The sequence below is a fragment of the Phaethon lepturus genome, unplaced genomic scaffold (assembly GCF_000687285.1).
Source record: "Phaethon lepturus isolate BGI_N335 unplaced genomic scaffold, ASM68728v1 scaffold28824, whole genome shotgun sequence".
NCBI lineage: Eukaryota > Metazoa > Chordata > Aves > Phaethontiformes > Phaethontidae > Phaethon > Phaethon lepturus.
This window is the reverse complement of record NW_010537447.1, coordinates 36,715-54,927: the sequence shown is the minus strand read 5'-3', so window position 1 is coordinate 54,927 and position 18,213 is coordinate 36,715. Positions and strand designations below refer to the sequence as shown.

The following is an 18,213-nucleotide window of genomic DNA, read 5'->3' as shown; positions in this document are numbered from 1 at the left end:
ACCTCTAAGACATAAAAGATTGTTTGGACACTCTGTAATGTGAAGTATTATGAAAAGCTGAAGGAACAAACTGATTCCTTTGAACCTAGTGCTGTTATCAGGAAAGCAATCTGATCACTGGTATGCTGATCTGAATGCAAATGCTGCTCAAGTTTTTAAATATTAACATACAGGTCCACCATCCTCCAGCCACCCTGAAAACCCTAAGCCATTAGATCAGATATCACAAGGAGAAAGCGCTAATATAGAAGACAGCGGAATACTCTGCTTCCATCAGGAGACAAAATGCTGTATGACAAAAAGCTGTTGTCTACATGTGAATCTTCAGCACTCACCATAGCAGACTAACCCAGCCTGTGCACATAGGCAATGCTCTCAGACAAAAATATTCAGCAAAGATCCCCTGAAAGGCAAATGCTGCTGGAGTCCTCGCCAGGCTGCACTGCCCTGTGCAGAGCACTGCCCCAACAGCACAGGCACCGGCCGCTTGCTGAAGTCTCCTCTGACAGCTCAACCTCAGGCAGCAGCTCCCCTCCCCAGACCTGCCCACGCCATCCCTACACCTGGATCTGAACGGATGTATGCACAGCTGAATTATTTTCATCAACCTTTCAATACTTGTCTGCTTTGGGGTGTTTTCCCCCTGCATTAATAGTTGTATAGTGTCTCATCTTGGACTGTGCCTGTTGAAACCAGTTATGCTCTGGTCTAGCAGAGCGTCCTGTAGTGTCTGTAGTCTGTAGTGTCCAGGCATAGGGTTTTTTTCAGTAAAGATTCCTCTTATTTAAAAAGAAAAGCAAAAATCCCTAGACTCACGTTTTCCTTCAGAATTAGCTGAAGACAACAGTGAGGAACATACCTGCTACACTTTTTGTTTCCTTCCAAAACACGTCAGAACAGTAAGATTACATAAAAAAATCCCAGCCCCTCAGGAGAGTCCAGAAAGAGGAGCCAGAGCTCCGCATCGTTGCCACGGCAACAGTTGGCACAAACATGATGGAGCAGCCAGGAGCTGCGTGGAGGCGCTCCCGGGGCCGCCACCCATACCTTCCCAAAGTGCTCGATGAGGATCTCAACCACGATGTTTTGGAACTTGATGTTCATCATCGCTGCCACGGTGTCCTCCTGCGCCCGCATGAGGGTAGGTCCAAATATCACCCCCATGTTAGATGGTGACATCAGATTCTCTCGGCTGTGCTCACATATGCTGTGGAGAGGAGGGAAAGAAGGAATAGGTTTTGGTTTATTTTTTTTTTCAAACACATCTTATTCCAAGCAATGAGAAAAGGATACAGTAAGAATCAGTCATTCAATTTTCTTCATTTTGTTTCAGCAGAATTTGTTTCCCAACCCTACCAGAGATAAAACATGTCTCTAGCTACGACACGCATGTTTGGCTAGGACAACTGTTTGGGAGAGCAACATGTTGATAGCATTTTTATTTGATCCCTTCCCACTCCTACCTCATCTTTTAACTCTGCAATCAAAAGTTATCTATGCAACACATACACAAAAGGAATCATTTAAATCGGAATATCCTGTTTATCCTTAACAGACTTTTGGCTTTAGTTTTTCCTCTCTCTGAAGGAGGAGAACTGAATGTAGGGAGCACATTTTGAAGGTTCTCAACAAATCTTTACACAGCATCTTCTTTCTGAAAGAACCACCTTTCTCACAGAACAGAGCTCGCTCTGTCCAGCAGCCTTCAACCTCTGGAGGAACGTGCAAGCCTGCGGAGCAGCGCCAGTTGTTGACTGAAGTACTAACCACCTAAGTGGGCAATGCCTGTTTCCAGAAGTGGACCAGAGGAGAGAGACTCTGATGCTGACATGTAATGAATTCTGGGTTTGCCCTGCAGCTCTGGTGTTAAAGAGGTTTCTGTCAGCACGAAGGGGAAAGGGAACAGAATTTAAGTGTAAACACTTTAAGGAATAAACACAGTGGCCACAAGTACAGCATTAGCTTCATCAGACTGCACGCCAGACACTCTCAGCTCTGGCACTTACACAGAAAATTTTCTAAAAACCACACAAACATGCACATGGGTTGGCAGGCAGGATCACCCAGCCAGCCCTCCTCACCCCAAAGAAGGGGCATGGCACCGAGGGCCAAGCACTCACCTTTAAGTGTCAGGGCGTGACAATCCCAGATCAGCCCTATTTATTTCTGAAACAGTCCAGTTTTGAAAACAACTTCTGCAAAGGTCCAAAGCAAGCCCTGTCATACAAAAGCCATTCCTTCTGCAAGCCCTGGTCCTTCCTGACCTGCACACAGATTGCTCCTCTACTTTTGAGCTTCAGCATGGCTCACCACAAGCCCCTCTCCCTGCTGTGCCCCTGCTCCCTGCCGGGGTGGAGAGGGCAGAGCTTCCACATTGAGCCTTCACATTTGGTGCGATAAGGAGGCAGGAAAATACCAACTTCCCAAAGCAGTGCTGGTGGCATTATCATCAAGTAATAGACTTTTTCAGGGGCTCACTGGCAGAAGCATGTGGAAGCAGCACTGCTCAGTGCCACCAAGCATCCAACACACCTGTATGAGAGCAGAGACTGACACGCTCAAGCATTTGTGCTGCTCTAAGGGCTCAGGACATTGAATCCATAGAGCTGGAGATAAAACCAAAGCATGCTTTCATGTTCAGCCCACGGGCACAGCCGCTCCCAAACCCCACAGCTAATGTTCCTGTTAACTGGAATGAGAGGTGACAATTTATAGGTCTGCTGTCAGAGAGTATTTTCATTTTCAAATTATTTCCTGCTTGATGCTTGTCAGAAAGGGGTTGATAGTGGCAATTAGAAAGAGAAGCATCACAATGTAATGCAGTGTGTAGCAAGGATAATCATACCATTTGTGCAGTCCAAATGTAACTTCCTAGGGGGACTGTGATGGATACAATTTTGCAAACCTGACACAAAAAAAGGTTTGTTCTGCTGGTTCCATTAATTCCACTTACTTTGGCTTTAGAGAAAAATGTCTGCTTACTTGACAAGGTGTTGTATGAGGAGCTCTAACATCTCTCTGTTCTTGTCAGGTAGTTTATAGACCAGTGCGTGAATGGCTCCCAGCCTGTAATCCAGGTTCTCAGATTCTGGAAAGAAGTAACACAAAGAAAAGTTTGTGCCCACCACTTTCAAAGTAAATACAGAACAGAAAGATAGAGCCAAAGAAAAATCTGTGGGAGCTGTTCCTTCTGCAACGTAGGGCTGGCTGGCCAAATCCGGCAATGGGAAGCAGAAGGAAAGTGAGATTACATAGCAACAGGGTAATCATCGTGAGAAACAAAATGAAGTGGAAAGAGGGAGAAATGAAGCTTGAAAGGGAGCTCAGCGTCGCACTCTGCCTCTGAGCACAGCCAGGGAAACGGGCTGGGCATGGCTGGGTAGTCCCCTTCGCACCCTCACCCCGCACACCTGGGGAACACACGACCTCTCTGCTGGGTATCTTATCAGCCTCGATAGGTGTAACACTGAACAACGCGGTAAAATGTCCTGCAGGGAAAAAAAATTGAGTCCCTGACCCAAAGAGGTCACCCTTAGAAGCATAAATAATCAAGAAACAATCAAATACTCGGTGCGAAAAGAATAACGTGGGATCCTGGTAGCTGGGAAGCTTAATGGTGCAAGTTTCTGAGGGAGGGTAGGTAAAGGACTATGGTTTTGCACATACCCAGTCACCATTGGTTTAACCAGTTCTGAAACTAGTAAATCTTGGGCTTGAGCACAATCAGTAGGTGGTGGCAAATTTTTCTTTCCAAGAAAGAACTAGTGTTACTAATTCTCCAGAGATCCAAACTGAGGGAAGGTGGGTGCTCTCCTACCCTCCTGTTGACTTCAAGGAGGCATGGGGGTGTGAAGGATTAAAAATCTGAAGTGTTTCTGAATGTGCCATACATTTCCAAATGCCAGCACTCTCATGCTGAGGGAGGTGACCAGCTCCCTGTATCCCTCTAGTCTCCATCTCAGCATGCCGGCTCTCAACACGCTCTGAGGATGCAGTCAGTTCAGAATTATTATGGCTTATTCGAAATGGCCGTAACAACAGGACAGCCGAGGACTGGCTGGTTTAGCACAGGTGATGCCCTGTCAATCTACCCATGTTGCTTGGCCCATCTCTGTTAATACTGGCTGTGGCTCAGTCCCAAGAGCTGCAGGAGAAAAACGTCTTTCATGTACCAGTAGACACTTTGGATTCAACATCCCAGGACAAATTTCAAGAACTAAAGGGAGCACCTGTCTATCTGCGTGGCACAAGCACATCACAGGTTTTAAAATAAATATATTAATACCATCGCGAAACAATTCTTCTGGGATGCTCATGCTGATTTCAAGTTAGTTGACATCCCCTGGCTCTTCAGACCCTCTGAGAGCATGAAACCCTGCTAGAGGGAAGAAAGGGAAGAAATACCACCACCTCCCTTGCACAATTAAGCACTCAGAAGAGAGGCTCACTCCTCTTTCTACAGGGGGAAGCTGCCTGACACCCTGGTGTCGGGCTGGCAGAGCTCTGTCAAGTGATTTTATTGTACAGTGGTTGGGGAGGGCAGGCCTAGGGACTGTCGGCAGGGCAGCTACAGGACTTACTGGCAGCCAGGACCAACTCTTTGTGGAGCTTGTATGTCATGACGGGTTCAGACAGGTTCCTGCAGAAACCAGAAAGAAAACTGAGCTCTGGCAGGGCAGAGTGACCCACTTGTGACTGATCTTGAAGGACCAATGGGCAAACCCACTCGCCTTCCAGCACCACCAGTTCCCAGTGGCATCTCCCCAAGACAGTGTTATTTAAACAGCTTTCCCTGTAGGATGTGGGGTTTCTACAACAGGCATATTTCTCACCAAAAAAAGAAAAAAAAAAAAAATCTATCCTTCTTCTTCCCAAAGCCTTTGTTACTTCTTCATCCTTTCCAACAGCCAGCTGTTAACATCTGGCAGTTCACTCCACTTTTCACCTGGACCAGCCCCATATTCCTTTGCCCACTCAGGGCAAGTGTGACCTGCAGTGGTACCTGAGATAAAACTTCAGTGAGCTGGTAATCGTCTTGATGTCCCAATCGCCGCTTTGGAGATCCACATCCCCTGGGCATTTTGGATCTGGAGGAAGAACAAAATGGCATTTAAATAAGGTCCATTTTGAGGTTGTTAATAAACAGCACGCTCTCAGGGAGGGTATGCTCTCAAGAAAAAAGAAGCTACAGCAGCACATGAAGAAAGCTGCCGATTCCCACAGTTGCGCAAAGCCGAACAACAGTATCAGCGTCAGTATTTTGGAAAGGCTGAGGAGCAGTGCTAACTAGGGACAAAGGAAGAAGCAGAAGGTAACATTTAAGCAGTGGTGACAAGTTAGTGAGGGAACATTCTCAATAGTTTGCTTTTTCCTAGCACAGCCAAGACTGCCATAAACGACACATTTCAACAGATCCAAGACAAGCTTTCTGATATCCAAACTAATCTGAGTGTCCAGCTCCAAACACCTCTTTGCAGCTACTCCCCTGAAGGCTCTTCTGGAAACATTCCTTCTCACTGCACGGAGAGGAGGGAGCTCAGAGGAGGAGGCACAGCAGTGTAGAAGTACACTTTGCTCCTGCCTGCCCTCACCAAACAACCACATCATCTCTCTGTTACGATGAAGTAAAGGACATGGTTGGAGGATGGGGGGCAGCTGGACTAAAGAAATAAACTGCATGATTTATTTTAAAAAAGAAATAGGACTACAGACCAAAAAAATGAAAAAAAAAAAAAATCTATCTCCTTATTGATGTTCAGGATGAAACCCCCCTGCAGCAGTTATTTCTGCATTGTTGGACTTTCCATCACGAGTTCGTACACAGCAGAGTGGCAAGTGGTCAACCAGACCAATGCATATAAATAAAACAAAAAGCCACTCACTGGTGGGGTTCAGAGGAGAAAACTACAGAGCTACTCACAGGGAGGGTGAGAATCAAGAAGCAATAAAAACTTAGGCTAAGTAATTAGTCATCAGGCAAGCAGAACCGGACAGCTCTCTGAAGTCACAAGCTCCATGGGAACTGGGTACAGCTGTACCTCAGCACAAACCAGCCATTTTAATAAACAACAGCAACAATAGTTAAAACAATAGTAAACAATAGTAAAAAACAATAGTAAAAGCCTTTGAATATTACATTAACATCAGATGTCTGTGCAGGGGGCTGGTGCGAGCGTGAGGCACACAGGTATCAATGTAAACCTACTTTCTGCCCCGTGCTCCAGCCCCCCGGGCAGGGACAGCAAGAAGGGCTCAGCCTGTGGGCAGTGGGAGAGCACCTCGGGGCTCACCTAAGGGGCTCGCAGCCTGCCCCAGCCCACGCGTACCACGGGGCCTCAGCCAGACCCAGCCCGGGAGCGCCGGTGCCGGCAGGGAGCAACGCTGCCGAGCCCCATGGCCTGCTGCAGGGAGTTTAACAGCTTCTCATAAAGACTACCCACCAGTTTACATGCTTGTATGAATCACAGGAGTCAGCGCACGGAAAGGCTTCGAGCAGAAATGCATATATTGACTTCTTAACACATACATCGCATACAGCGCGCGAGGTACCCCAGTCCCGCCGGGTGAAAACCTTAAATCAGGGTAATGCCCGCCCTGGGAGGCCACCTTCCCAGGACAGCTCTCCACGATACCCCACCAAGAAAAAGGGTTCCCCTGAGCTCGTCTGCGGGGGCTGGACCCGTGGGACAAGGCACCTCCCTACGAACAGCTTTGGCTGGGGGAGTTCACCAGCAGCAACGCGGCAGGACGGGCTGCCCGAACGCCGAGGTGCTCAGGATCCCACACGCTAATTAACGAGCACTAACCTTCAGGTCCAGTTCTCATTTGTACGGCCTAAGAATGGGGACACGGGCTGTTATCAAGGGAAAGGAGGTGCGATGGCTGGGTGACTGATGATTCTTACCGTTGCTCGACTCTCGGGCGATGCTCGCAAACCCGTGCCACGTGCATCCAACCGTGCAAGCAGACCCGCTGTCCAAAGCCCCTCCACTGCTGCTGCGGCTCCACCGGGAGCTCCCGCAGCCCCGCTGCATGCGCTGGAAGCTGCCAGCCATGCAGGCAGAGGAGGAGAGGGCGAGCGCTCATCTCTCCTTGGCCAATGTCCCGCACCCCAGGGCCTGCGGCGGGAACGTGACCCCAGCACGCGACTCCAAAATGCCTGGATATTTTTAGCACGCGATGGGAGGCTTTTCCCCACTGCTCCACGGTCACTGCCTTGCTTTATCTTGCTGCTGCTCACTTAACTTAAAATGCAGGTTGCACCATCAACAAATAAATGCAGCTTAAAGGGAGAGGCACTACAGCGGGCTGCAGAAAAAAGCCCAGAAAAGAAGGGATAGACATGTCTTGGAGGGGCCACGGGGACCAAAAACCACGCTGGACATTTTTCACTGTGAAACCTGATCCTCTCTATTCCTCTTCATAGAAAAACAGGACAATCTAGTTGCACAGAATAATTAATTCTTACCAAAAAAGGCATTCAGCAACTTCTGCACCTGAATATTGCTGCCAACAGTCCGGTAGACACCTTCTGTAGTAATCCCTAAGCAGGAGAAAGCCAAAGAGCGTTACCCAAGGGTCTTCCCGAGCCGGTGCGAAGTCCAAAAGCCCCATCTAGTGGAACTCCTCTCCCAGCTGCCGGGCTGCTGGCTCAGCAGAAACGCTTCTGCCTCAGGAATCACCCGGGCTCTGTCCCCCTGCACCGCAGACTGCCCCACAGCAAGGGGCTGCCCCACGGCAAGGGGCTGCCCCACGGCAAGGGGCTGCGCTCCCAGCACAGCCCAGACATGCGCTTTCTGCCAGGATCGTCCAACACTGAGGTGAGTGCAGCCAATGCGTGGAATATGCGCTCGAACTGGCAAGTCCTACCTGCCTAAATATGCCATTTCTGGAGAGAAGTGGCTTTAAGTTTTTGCTTTAACAAGGATCTGTTCAAATTGTCACAGAGGGCAAACACATTTAAGCAGATTCTTCGAAAATATTAGCCAAAGTTAAGAGAGACAGAACAACTGTATTTGCCCCACTCTGCGAGGAGGGTCTCATCACCCTGCTCCTCCCCATTTCAGAGAGGCTTGGCTGGCTTTATCGCCCAAAGGTTCTGGAGATGAAACCAGCCATGCTTCCCTGCTCCAGCCTGGAGACCCAGCTGTTCTGGCATGATCCATCTTTGTCCTATAGCCCATGCCGGTGATGTACGCTGGCACAGGCTGGGCGTCCCATGCAAGACCAGAGTGCGAGCTATCATCCATCAGCCTGCTTCTGTCCTGCTGCTTTTAACAACGTGGGTCTGAATAACCCAGTACCCCAGTTAAGCCCTGCCTGTCCCCCCAGTGCAGAGGCACTTCCAGACCTGTTCTCCTTCTGCCTAACAATGAGTTTTCTCAGTGCCAAAGATGAGAAACCAATGAATGAAACCAGCATTGAGGGGGAAATCCAATCCTAACTGAATTTGCTATAAAGACATTGCAAACAGCACAGGATTTCTACTCCTCTGACATGCATTCTTCAGTTAAAAGTCAAAGTGTTGTTTCCTTGACTAACACCACTGTGCTGCAGAAAACACGGTATCATTCAAGGCCACAGCAAGCAACGCCAGGACGGCGGCACCTCCTGATGCCAGGGCGAGCACCTTACCTTTCGTTTCCACTGCGTTGATGCACTTTCGTACAAACTTGAAGCCGACTTCGTTCAGCTCCACTGTTCCGAACAAGAGAAGCAGTATTAGCTGCCTGAGCACCAGCATGCGGCTCCCCATGGAAAACTGCTGGGAAAGCCCCATACCCTGACCCTGCTGGGCACACAAAGCTGCAGTGCCCCAGCACACCGCCGGGCTCACACCTGCATCTGCATCATGTACATTCCTCCATGAAAACACAGGCATTCTTTAAATCCTGACAAGGAATCATTAGTTCTATATGTTCTTCATTTTTCCTGGAGTCTATTTTGAATTACAGCATTGCTCCCTACTCCCTGTCTTCAGTAATAAAAGCGTAAATCAGAGTCCTGCCACATGTGAATTTGTGTCTGATAAAGAGTTGATTAATCGTTTCCAGTGCACTGCAAAATCTGCAGTTAAAGCTCTTCCACATCATAGGATCGTGTAATTGCTGCTTATCTATTTGACTAGATTAAAAAGCAAAAACAATACAGATTGATATGCTAAGGCAGAACACAGGTTTTTGTTCCAGCCAGTTAACCACATGCTATCTCTCTGCCTGTTTTGCAGGCATCGCGAAGCAAGTAGAAAGTCAGGATTTTTTTTCCTATACACATATTTCAACCTCTGTAATCACACTACTACTTCTGCTAGTTTTTCCAGGCTATATGGAAGTATTGTCCAAGTTATGATGGGAAATACCTTTCTGTTCAGTGCAAACATTTATACTGAATTTCTCCTAAATGACCATGCTGTTGTCAGTTTTGTTTTGGGTTTTGGTGTTGTTTTTTTTCGAGGGGGGGTGGGGGCGAGTTGTTAGTGTTTTGCAAGGGTTTTTGGGGGCAGTGAGGTGTTGTGTTGGTTTTGTTTTTTTTTTTTAACTTAAAACAACATTCTACTTGAAAAAAACAGGCCCAGGACACATCTGGACCAACTCTCATCACAGCACACGCCATGGTGGCAAATCCTATGAAGTCACTGTATTTTCAGGAAGTCATTTACAACTATTCTCTCTTCTCTGAGCAACAGCGATGAAAAGCTCAGACATATCCTAGCTCTAACATAGGAATGAGAAAAGACACCATTAATCCACTCGGTGCTTGGCACTGAGTGGTATAATACGCCTTGAAGTCTTTCTAGCTCTAATCTATTAAAAATAGAGTGTATTTACTTTTGTGAAACACTGAGTCGCATTCTTTCCAGGCATGTAATGCAAGCACAGTCAAACAACAGGTTTCATGCTTATGCCTCTGATAATGCTATGCTCATTAACGTCAGCTAATTAAAGTGCTGATAAAAGTAAGCTCTAAGATACAGAATGCAAGTTTCCATCTAGTTAAACCATGACAGTAAAATCTGCTTGTAAGAGCGGAGACATGGGACAAGGTGGTAGGATGGGAGCTCCAGGGAACTAAATGTTACCTCTATTTTCATATTGTAATCTTTGCTAAGGGAAACGTCCTCAAAATCTCTCACTGATCTTTTTTCTCCTCTGTTATCTTGGGGTTTAGAGGTGCAAACTGAATTCTGCATCCCACTAGTTCTTGCTAAATAAAAACTGGACATTGCAGTCGGTAACTTTTATGGTTTGCAATTCATTCTTATCTGGCCTCAGCATCAGACACTGTGATGAAAAGGAAAGAAGTTACATGGCCACCACAGAGGGAATGCACAGCCTATTCAGCAGAAATCGAGGACCAGTGTATCTGCAAGGAAATACACTGCCCGACCTCCAGACAGCTTTGACAGCTCAGAGGAACAGCAACAGAAAGGACTCACTTTCTTCCTGTTTCGTGATGGGACTGTGGTAGATCTGAAAAAGGGGAGGGAATGGAGGAGGAAGAAACAAAAACAAAATGCAATGTGACTTGACATTTATTTTTGAAAGAAAATGCAGCACCCCATACATCACCCAAAAGCCAATCACAAACAGCAGGACAATATCCCAAGGAAATGTCATTTTATAATTAAGCAAGATACCATTATCAACACAATCAACAAGTTTTTGCTGACTTCCTACACTTCACTGGAGCACCTATTTCTAGGAAAGAGGTATCTCCCAAAAAATGACCAGGAAACTTCCTTTGTCCTTTAGGTGCCCTGATAAAAATGGCAGCTGGACAGTCTGGAACACAGGGGTTGTGGGGTTTTTGTTTGTTTGCTTGCTTTTAAAGATTTAAGTGTCAAGACATTCTTTCATCCCATACAAAAATAAATTTTGTATTTTTTTATTAACAATAAACAGCAGGTGCCATTCTCAATAGAATAGAAAAAATCCTTTATACATGATAGCTTGTCATGCAAACCAAGTGAGCCCCAGACATCCCCAAGTGACTGGCGCCCAGCACGAGCACACTGACTCTCCACACTATCCCACATCCTTTCCTCTTTAAACCAGGAGAAATGTGCTGCGGAGGATGCCCGTGTCCCACATCCCACCTCCGCACCAGCAGCCACGCAGCCCTGAGCAGGTCAGCAATCACTCTCACTGCCAGCCCTCCCCACCGAGCCCACCGAGGGAAAGGCAGCTCTCCAAAGGCACGGGGAGCTGCCAGAAACACGTTCTCCCACACTGCACATCATGCTGTCCATTTAGAGGAAATGTGGTAAAACGCCCAAGTCTGTGCTTTGTTCAGACTGAAGGAAGAAAACACCAGCACAGAAAGGCAAGCAAACGCTGCTGCAGGGTGGCTGCTCCCGTGGGCCAGACTTCCCAAATGCCGCTCAGAGCGGGGACAGGAAAAAAAAAAAAGTGACCTCCCATAGGTTGGAGAGGGAGTTGTGAGCAACAGAAGTATCAAGTATTCCAAACCCAGTAAGGCAACAGTCCTTGGGCAGTCTGGCTCAACTAGGGAACGTACCAGAGCTTTTCAGGGGAAAACCAGAATCCCCATGGCAAGCTGTGCCACGAGCAGAAGAGCACAAAACCCCATTTTGGCCGGGCAGTGGCTGAGCCAATGCCAGAATTAGGGGTAAGCAACAGGGAAGCGGCAGCGGTGCAAAGGAGCCTGCCAGTGCCTGTGCCACTGCTCCTCCGCAGCGCCCGCCGGCAGAGGACACTGCTAGGCAGTGTATGCGCGGCTGGGCAGCGGCTCCCCGAGCACTTACCGGCTCCTTCCCATCCATGGCTTCCATCCACAGCCTTCGGTTGGCTTCTGAGAGCGCTTGCAGTGTGATGGTCCCAGACCTGTGCAGCGTTCACCCAGGGACAGGCAGGAAAATGAAGCAAAAGTTGTTTTTAATAAACAGCAGAATGCGATTTCATCCAGGTTTACAGGCTTTATCTGTTCGGAGGCCATTTGAATATTAAGCATCTCACCTTTCATTAGTTTCGATGTCAAAGCAAAACCTTTTGTCTATAGAGTCAGTCTTTCTCCTTACGCAGGATTTCAGTGTCAGGTCTAAGGTACCCTAGAAGAGAAGATGAGAGCCAAGGTTAGGGGAAAGAAATACGGAGAAGACTTCAGGTTCCTCAGCACCCTTAGGCTGCAGTCCAGCACAGCACTGCCCACAGAGCACCAGGCTCCAGCGGGAGCCCTGCCAATCCCATGGCGTTAGTATCAGGAGCACAGACGGTCCTCCCCACCATCAACAAAGACAGAGATCAAAGGCTTTGCGAGCCAGGCTTTGTCTCCTCAGCCGCAAAACGTTCTAGACCTCATGGCACTACCCCGCAAACAAGTGCTAAATATCTCAGCAACAAGCAATATGCCTTCACAGAGCAGGAACACTGCTGTAAACAAACCTCATGGGGCAGTCGCTTGGTCTTTGAGGCCAGGACCATGCTTGTCTGTTATCTGACACAGTTGGCTCCTAATTTTTATCAGAGCTGATCAGACTACTGATCCATACCATTCACAGTCCAAACAGCTTTACACAAAATACCTTGTAGAAAAAGAATGTTAACTGACCAAATCTAGAGTAGATGCACTGTGAAGAAAGGCCAGCACTGCAGGGCTCAGCTCTGGCCCTTTGCGTTCGTGCTCCTTGATAAAGGGGCATTAACTGACTCTACAGCAAAGTCAACTTGTAACGTGATCATGAGATCTCCATGACTTTGCAAGAACTCTGAAGAGACACCCAGAAGACCTTACAACCAACCAGACCCTAGGGCTGAGTCTGCAAACCTGGAACGCATTCGTCACTCCGACTGTCACCACTGTTGCGTCTGCAAGATCTCTGGCAGAATACAATCAAGCAGATCCAAGACAGCCCCGTGGCAAGGACAACCTCCTCCAAGATTATGTCCTGTTTATATGCCATGATGATAATATCCTCTGTTTTGTGCGTGTGCTGGTTGTTTGGGGCTTTTAAGAGCACTCCTTGAATTGTGGCATTTGAAGCTGTGTGGCCAGCTGTGACCCAGAGGTGCAGATTACCAGACTGCAAGAGTTTGGGAAGAGGACTAATTTACATTTTTATAAGTCCCTACCTGCATTAATTGGCCTTACTAGACATGTTTAGGGCAATCTCTCCAGTCAATGTTTTGGACGTTTTGTTGCCAAGGTCTCTGCCAAGAGCTTCCAAAAAATAAATTTAATTTTATTTTATGCGTGCAGAGGGCTGCCAAAGAACAGACCATGAGATCACAAACTGGAGAGCAGCATGGCTGACTGGTAATTCCCCAGGGGACATTGCTCCATGGCAGAGGAGGGTGGGTGGACTCAGCTGGATGCACTTACTGTACTCTGAGCAATGGTCCATCATCCACGCCTGCATCCTACCCCTCCTCTATCATGCCAAGGAACTGCAGGGAACTCCCAGACAGATCACTTGCTGGTAAAAAACAATGCATTTTGTGAAAGCAGCAGTTCCCTAAATCGCTGCCTTATTGCAGTTTAGAGCTGCAACTGCTGTCCTCTCCTAACACCGGTCCCACTCACATGTAATCAGTTCTGAGAACAGAAATCAAACCCACAAACCAGTGACTGTGCAAACATGAGTGCTTTTGGAAGCACTCATCTAATAACTTGAGTAATTCAAGTACTTGCAATCACTGCCGGAGGCCTATGTGCAAACCAGGCTGCAGGTTTACTACCTGTTTACATGGATAAATACAAAAATTAGCTTGTCTAGAAAGGCAGAAATTTCACACTAGACCAAACTTGCAAGTTGTATTCACTGCCTGAATAATGCTCACATTACACAAATCCACGTCTCCACTACCAAACCCTGCAGAGCTTCGGGTCATTTGGGACAGCGGGAGGTGAAACTTCTCTTCACAGGGTCCTTCCTTCAGGTTGCACCAAACCACCCACCTCTCCCTGCCTGGCCGCAGAGGGCACAAAGCCCAACCCTCTGCTCTGTGGCCAGGAGCCCTTCCACAGCCCCAGCATTGGGACCAGCCCACTGTCAGCATGTCTTGAGGACCAGCACTGCCAGACAGCTGCTTCCAACAGCGGGGCTGGCCTCCACTGCCCTTGACATGGCATTTGTACGTCTGCTTATGGAAAGAGATGATGTGGGCGGACCGAAAGTGAGACCTGATCGCTATGTCAATGTTTGCAGACAGCCCTCCAGGAAATCAACTCACTTGCTTAGCTCCAGGTTTCTGGTCCATGGGTGTCATCCGTAAGGTTTTTGCCTCTTTTTCGTACTGGCAGTAATACTTCACCCAGGAGATGCCCAGTGCCCCTGCAGAAACACACAGGAAGCTGGAGTCAGAGACAACACCATGGTTGGTTGGATGCAGCCAACAAGGCATGGACAGCGTTTCCTGCGTGTCCGTGTTTCTCTGGGGCGGACACTGCCAGCCCCGTGGGGACACCTCCCTCGCCAGTCTCTGCCCTGGCAAGAACCAGGAGGAGCAGCAGGAGGAGAGGAGCGCAGGGCAGCAGCCGCCTCCAGCGTCTTCCCAAAACGCGGCTGCTGAAAGGGTGTTTGTGGGACTCTGGTCACAAGCCAAGCTGGTTTGGCCAAATCCAGCCAAGACCTACACTGGCAGGATCCTACGTGTCCTGAATGCTTGTTTCACGCAGACACCACTATTTTTTCCTGTTGATGAAAACTTGGCAGTAAAGACAACAGCATATTTAAAACACTCTAAAGTTTCTATTTATATCACACTAGATTTATTGTCACTTTTCTTTGTTGTCTCACCTGAACCTCTTTATATGACATATTTCAACTGATATTTTTTCTGTAATTTTTTTTTAAGTTGCAGTGTCAGGAGGAAGAACTCTTTTCATACACAATTTATAGGGGAATCACAGAGGCAGCAAACAGTCACTGGCATGCAGGAACATCGAACATTTCTGCGTGGTCTAAAATTACTGTCTTTGTGTTTTCTTTTAAAAGCAGGATAAACATACATACAAATATACGTATAAATACGTTTGTATATATAATCCAAAACTTACTGCTCACAAAATTGTCTGTAGACTCAGAGGCCACAGCTCTGCATACAGGCTTTGGCCCCTGCATGTTCATGCCTGCAGGGTTGTGTAAAGCTACAATGAGTATTTGTAAAAGGCTGAATTTGGTTTGGTTTGATTCTGCACAGAATCATAAGAAGTTTTGCTCTCAGCAGCTTAACTCTCATTGCTGGTTAACACTTCAGCTGTGCTCACATGGCCTCAGAGACCCTGCGAGAGGGAAGCTGTGCAGGACACCAGGTTCGTTCTGATAAAACGCAGCCAAGGTGCAATCTGCCAGAGTTCTAGTCTCTCCAGCGCTACAACAGAGTAATAAATCTCATCTAATTCGAGTGCAGGGCAATTAGCTCTTTGCTTACACGGCTCATGTAACCCAGAGAAAGCTCTGTGCCACCACGGAGAAAGCTGGCAGCCAAAGCTGCCGGTGATGCCCTGGGCACCCCGTGCACTGGCAGGCGGTGACGCCCGTGCAGCACAGGCCACAGCGATGCCGCAGCTAAAGCTGGCCTGGCCAGGGGAGCCGCGCGCAGCCCATGAAGTGGGGCTATGAGCAGGGCAGCCCAGGCTTACACGTTCTTTAACACGTTCAGGTGCATGTAAAAGCCATTACATTTCTCCTGAGTGTACAGATAGCCCTCAATGGTCGGCTGCCCGGGTAGCTTGCAGGTTAGAGGGGCTTCCTTCATCCTCTTCTTTAGGTCTTCCAGCTCCTCCCGTGTGCTGGAAAAATGATTCCTTGTCTGTTAAGAGAAGACAAAAAGAAGCATATTTGACATGAGCAAAGAGCAAGCTTCAGGTATGCCAGGTCAAATTTTAGATGCTCTGGCCAAAATTAATCTGTCCCCAATGTACAAAATGCGGAAGCCACTCCACCAGTTCACATGAAAACTCCAGTTACAAGAACACTGGGCTCTTAAAGATGATTTAATAGAAAAGTTTTAATATGCTGTACATGGAAATGGTGTTGCGAAGTCATTACTAGGGGGGCATTTGTTCTTTCAATAAAAGAAACTTAGCACAATTTAAGGCTAGGTGGAGCAGAAGGAAGCACCTGAACAACTTCACATCACTGTTTAGGTAACAGGTGTACTCCCCTACAAAACTAGGGCATTGATTCCTCAAAAGATCATGCTATGCTGCTTGGCATGAAGTAATTTTTTAAGAGTCACATCAACACGGGGTACAAAATCAAGGCATTTTTACAGAACACCACTTTGACCAATTAATGAGGCAGCAGCAAACTTAGGTTGGCACAGATTTATGGCTATTGTTCCATGGGAATGAGGGACAGCCATGAAAGACTGAGGATAAAAGAAACAGGACATAGATATTTTACCCCATGAGTATACTTAGCCAGTGGAGGAGCTTACCAAAGCACACAGTAAGCCGATACCATTAACATCAAGACTGGAGGCCTTTTTAGAAGATGTGTACAATTTCACCCTTGAAATCGGAAGAAATTCTCAGGCTTGTTTATACACAAGGTTAAATGATACAATTACAATAGCCTCTTCTAGACAGAATCGGTTATTTTTGCAAAACACTGTAATAGCACCTGCAGACTCTCTTGTGCAGGAGAGGAGAAAATATGTGTGAACTGAGAAGGAAATAACTTTATCTGCACCTCCCACAATGCAAACATGGACAGTCTATTTGGCATGGAAAAGCCTTGCCACGTTTAAATACAAATAAGAATAGAAGTCACATGCAAAAAATAGTTCAGCTGGGCAGGAACTTACATTCTGCAGGCTGAGCTGAAGCTGCTGTTTATAAGGGAGGAAATCCTGCGTGAGTTCAACTGTCAGGTTGTTGTAAGTAAAGAGGCTGTGGAGAAAAGCCAGCACCTGGAAAGGAGAGAAAGGACACAGCTTAAACGTCTCTTCTATATTTCTAATCAGAGGAAAGATAGACAGGAAACAGTTTGAGAAATTACATACACAAACGTATGGTTTTTTCCCCACAATTTTGGAGTGATGCAAGTTTTAGTATGACTTACCCACCACAATGTACCTAAAGCCCAGGTCTACCACCCACACATCTGTCAATAAAATACACCCGAAATGAAAGACCCTGCTGGGAAAACAAGAGCAGATCTGCAGATTGCTTGCCCACGAGACCTACGCAATCCCACGCTCAACCACATCCAGCGCCAGGGCAGAGCCACCCATCCAGGGCAGGGTCCTTGTACAGACCCACGAGCTGGTACCACTGCAGCCTGTGCCATGACAGGTAAGTGGATCACGTAACAACTCTAACAATTCATAACAAGACCTCTAGCTATCTACAGCATCCAGCCTGTTCCTCAGGATCGACTTACAGAGATGGGAAACAAGTCTGTGGCATCACAGTGCTCCAGCAAACACCACTAAGGCTGTTAAGCTGCAGCAGTCTAAGTGTGCAAGGTTAACTCCTGCTCCATCACAAGAATCCCCAGGACCAAATCCAACCCTGCGACTGCCAACAAGTCAGCATATCTGAGCATCAAACAACAAGACCTGAAAGAAAAGGAAGCTCCTACCGGTTCAACAATACTGAATTTCTTGCTTTCTTGTACTTCCTGGATCTGGTACACATACTCGAGGGAGGACTCAAAGAAATTGTGTCTCTCTTTGTCAACCTGAAGGTCAGCCTGGAAGGAAGAGCAAGAGGTGAAAAAAGAAAATGCATCACATCTAACTTGACAATATTTGGCGAGCATTTGCCTGTCAGCCCACAAATAGTTCTGTCCTCACTTAAGAAAAAGCCTGCCAAAGGTGTCCAGCCCAGGTTTTGAACACTTCACACAGAAACATAAGACTGGAGCATTGGCCACTCTCTCTTTTCTGGCTCCCTTTCATTTACGGATCCAGAACCCCAGCCCACTTTGCAAGGACAAGGCTTTGCCGAGGTGTATTTGTTATTTTAGCATAAGCTCCTTCTCCACCCACAGCTCTGCACTGGGTGGTCACTGTCACAATTCTCTTTCCTGACTCCTGCTGCAACCCAAAACCAGAGCTGCAGTGCCAGGTAGGACGTGACATGCCGTGTTACCACAGCTTAGGCAAATTTTGCCTTGCAAAGGTGCTTGTAGGTTGATCTGACAACTGGCTTGACAGATCTGATTTGATCTGACTACTCTGATGTGGGCTAGAACAGCTGGGGCCTGCCTTTGTCGCAACGTGTTTGGCAGCAGCATCAGCAGGA

General features: G+C 47.4%; 1 protein-coding gene across 1 annotated transcript in view; it reads right to left on the bottom strand.

The window, feature by feature from the left end:
- The window catches only part of OPHN1 (oligophrenin 1), a gene marked incomplete at both ends in the record, with an annotated part of 38,027 nt that overhangs the window by 3,430 nt on the left and 16,384 nt on the right, over window positions 1–18,213 (bottom strand). Inside the window, 13 exons of the mRNA XM_010286492.1 lie at window positions 1,048–1,207; window positions 2,983–3,088; window positions 4,581–4,639; window positions 5,003–5,087; window positions 7,469–7,543; window positions 8,635–8,697; window positions 10,436–10,469; window positions 11,765–11,843; window positions 11,976–12,067; window positions 14,190–14,290; window positions 15,641–15,770; window positions 16,770–16,874; window positions 17,549–17,659. Of these exons, the coding sequence (XP_010284794.1) occupies window positions 1,048–1,207; window positions 2,983–3,088; window positions 4,581–4,639; window positions 5,003–5,087; window positions 7,469–7,543; window positions 8,635–8,697; window positions 10,436–10,469; window positions 11,765–11,843; window positions 11,976–12,067; window positions 14,190–14,290; window positions 15,641–15,770; window positions 16,770–16,874; window positions 17,549–17,659 (1,200 nt within the window). The remainder of the gene's footprint in view (window positions 1–1,047; window positions 1,208–2,982; window positions 3,089–4,580; window positions 4,640–5,002; window positions 5,088–7,468; window positions 7,544–8,634; window positions 8,698–10,435; window positions 10,470–11,764; window positions 11,844–11,975; window positions 12,068–14,189; window positions 14,291–15,640; window positions 15,771–16,769; window positions 16,875–17,548; window positions 17,660–18,213) is intronic.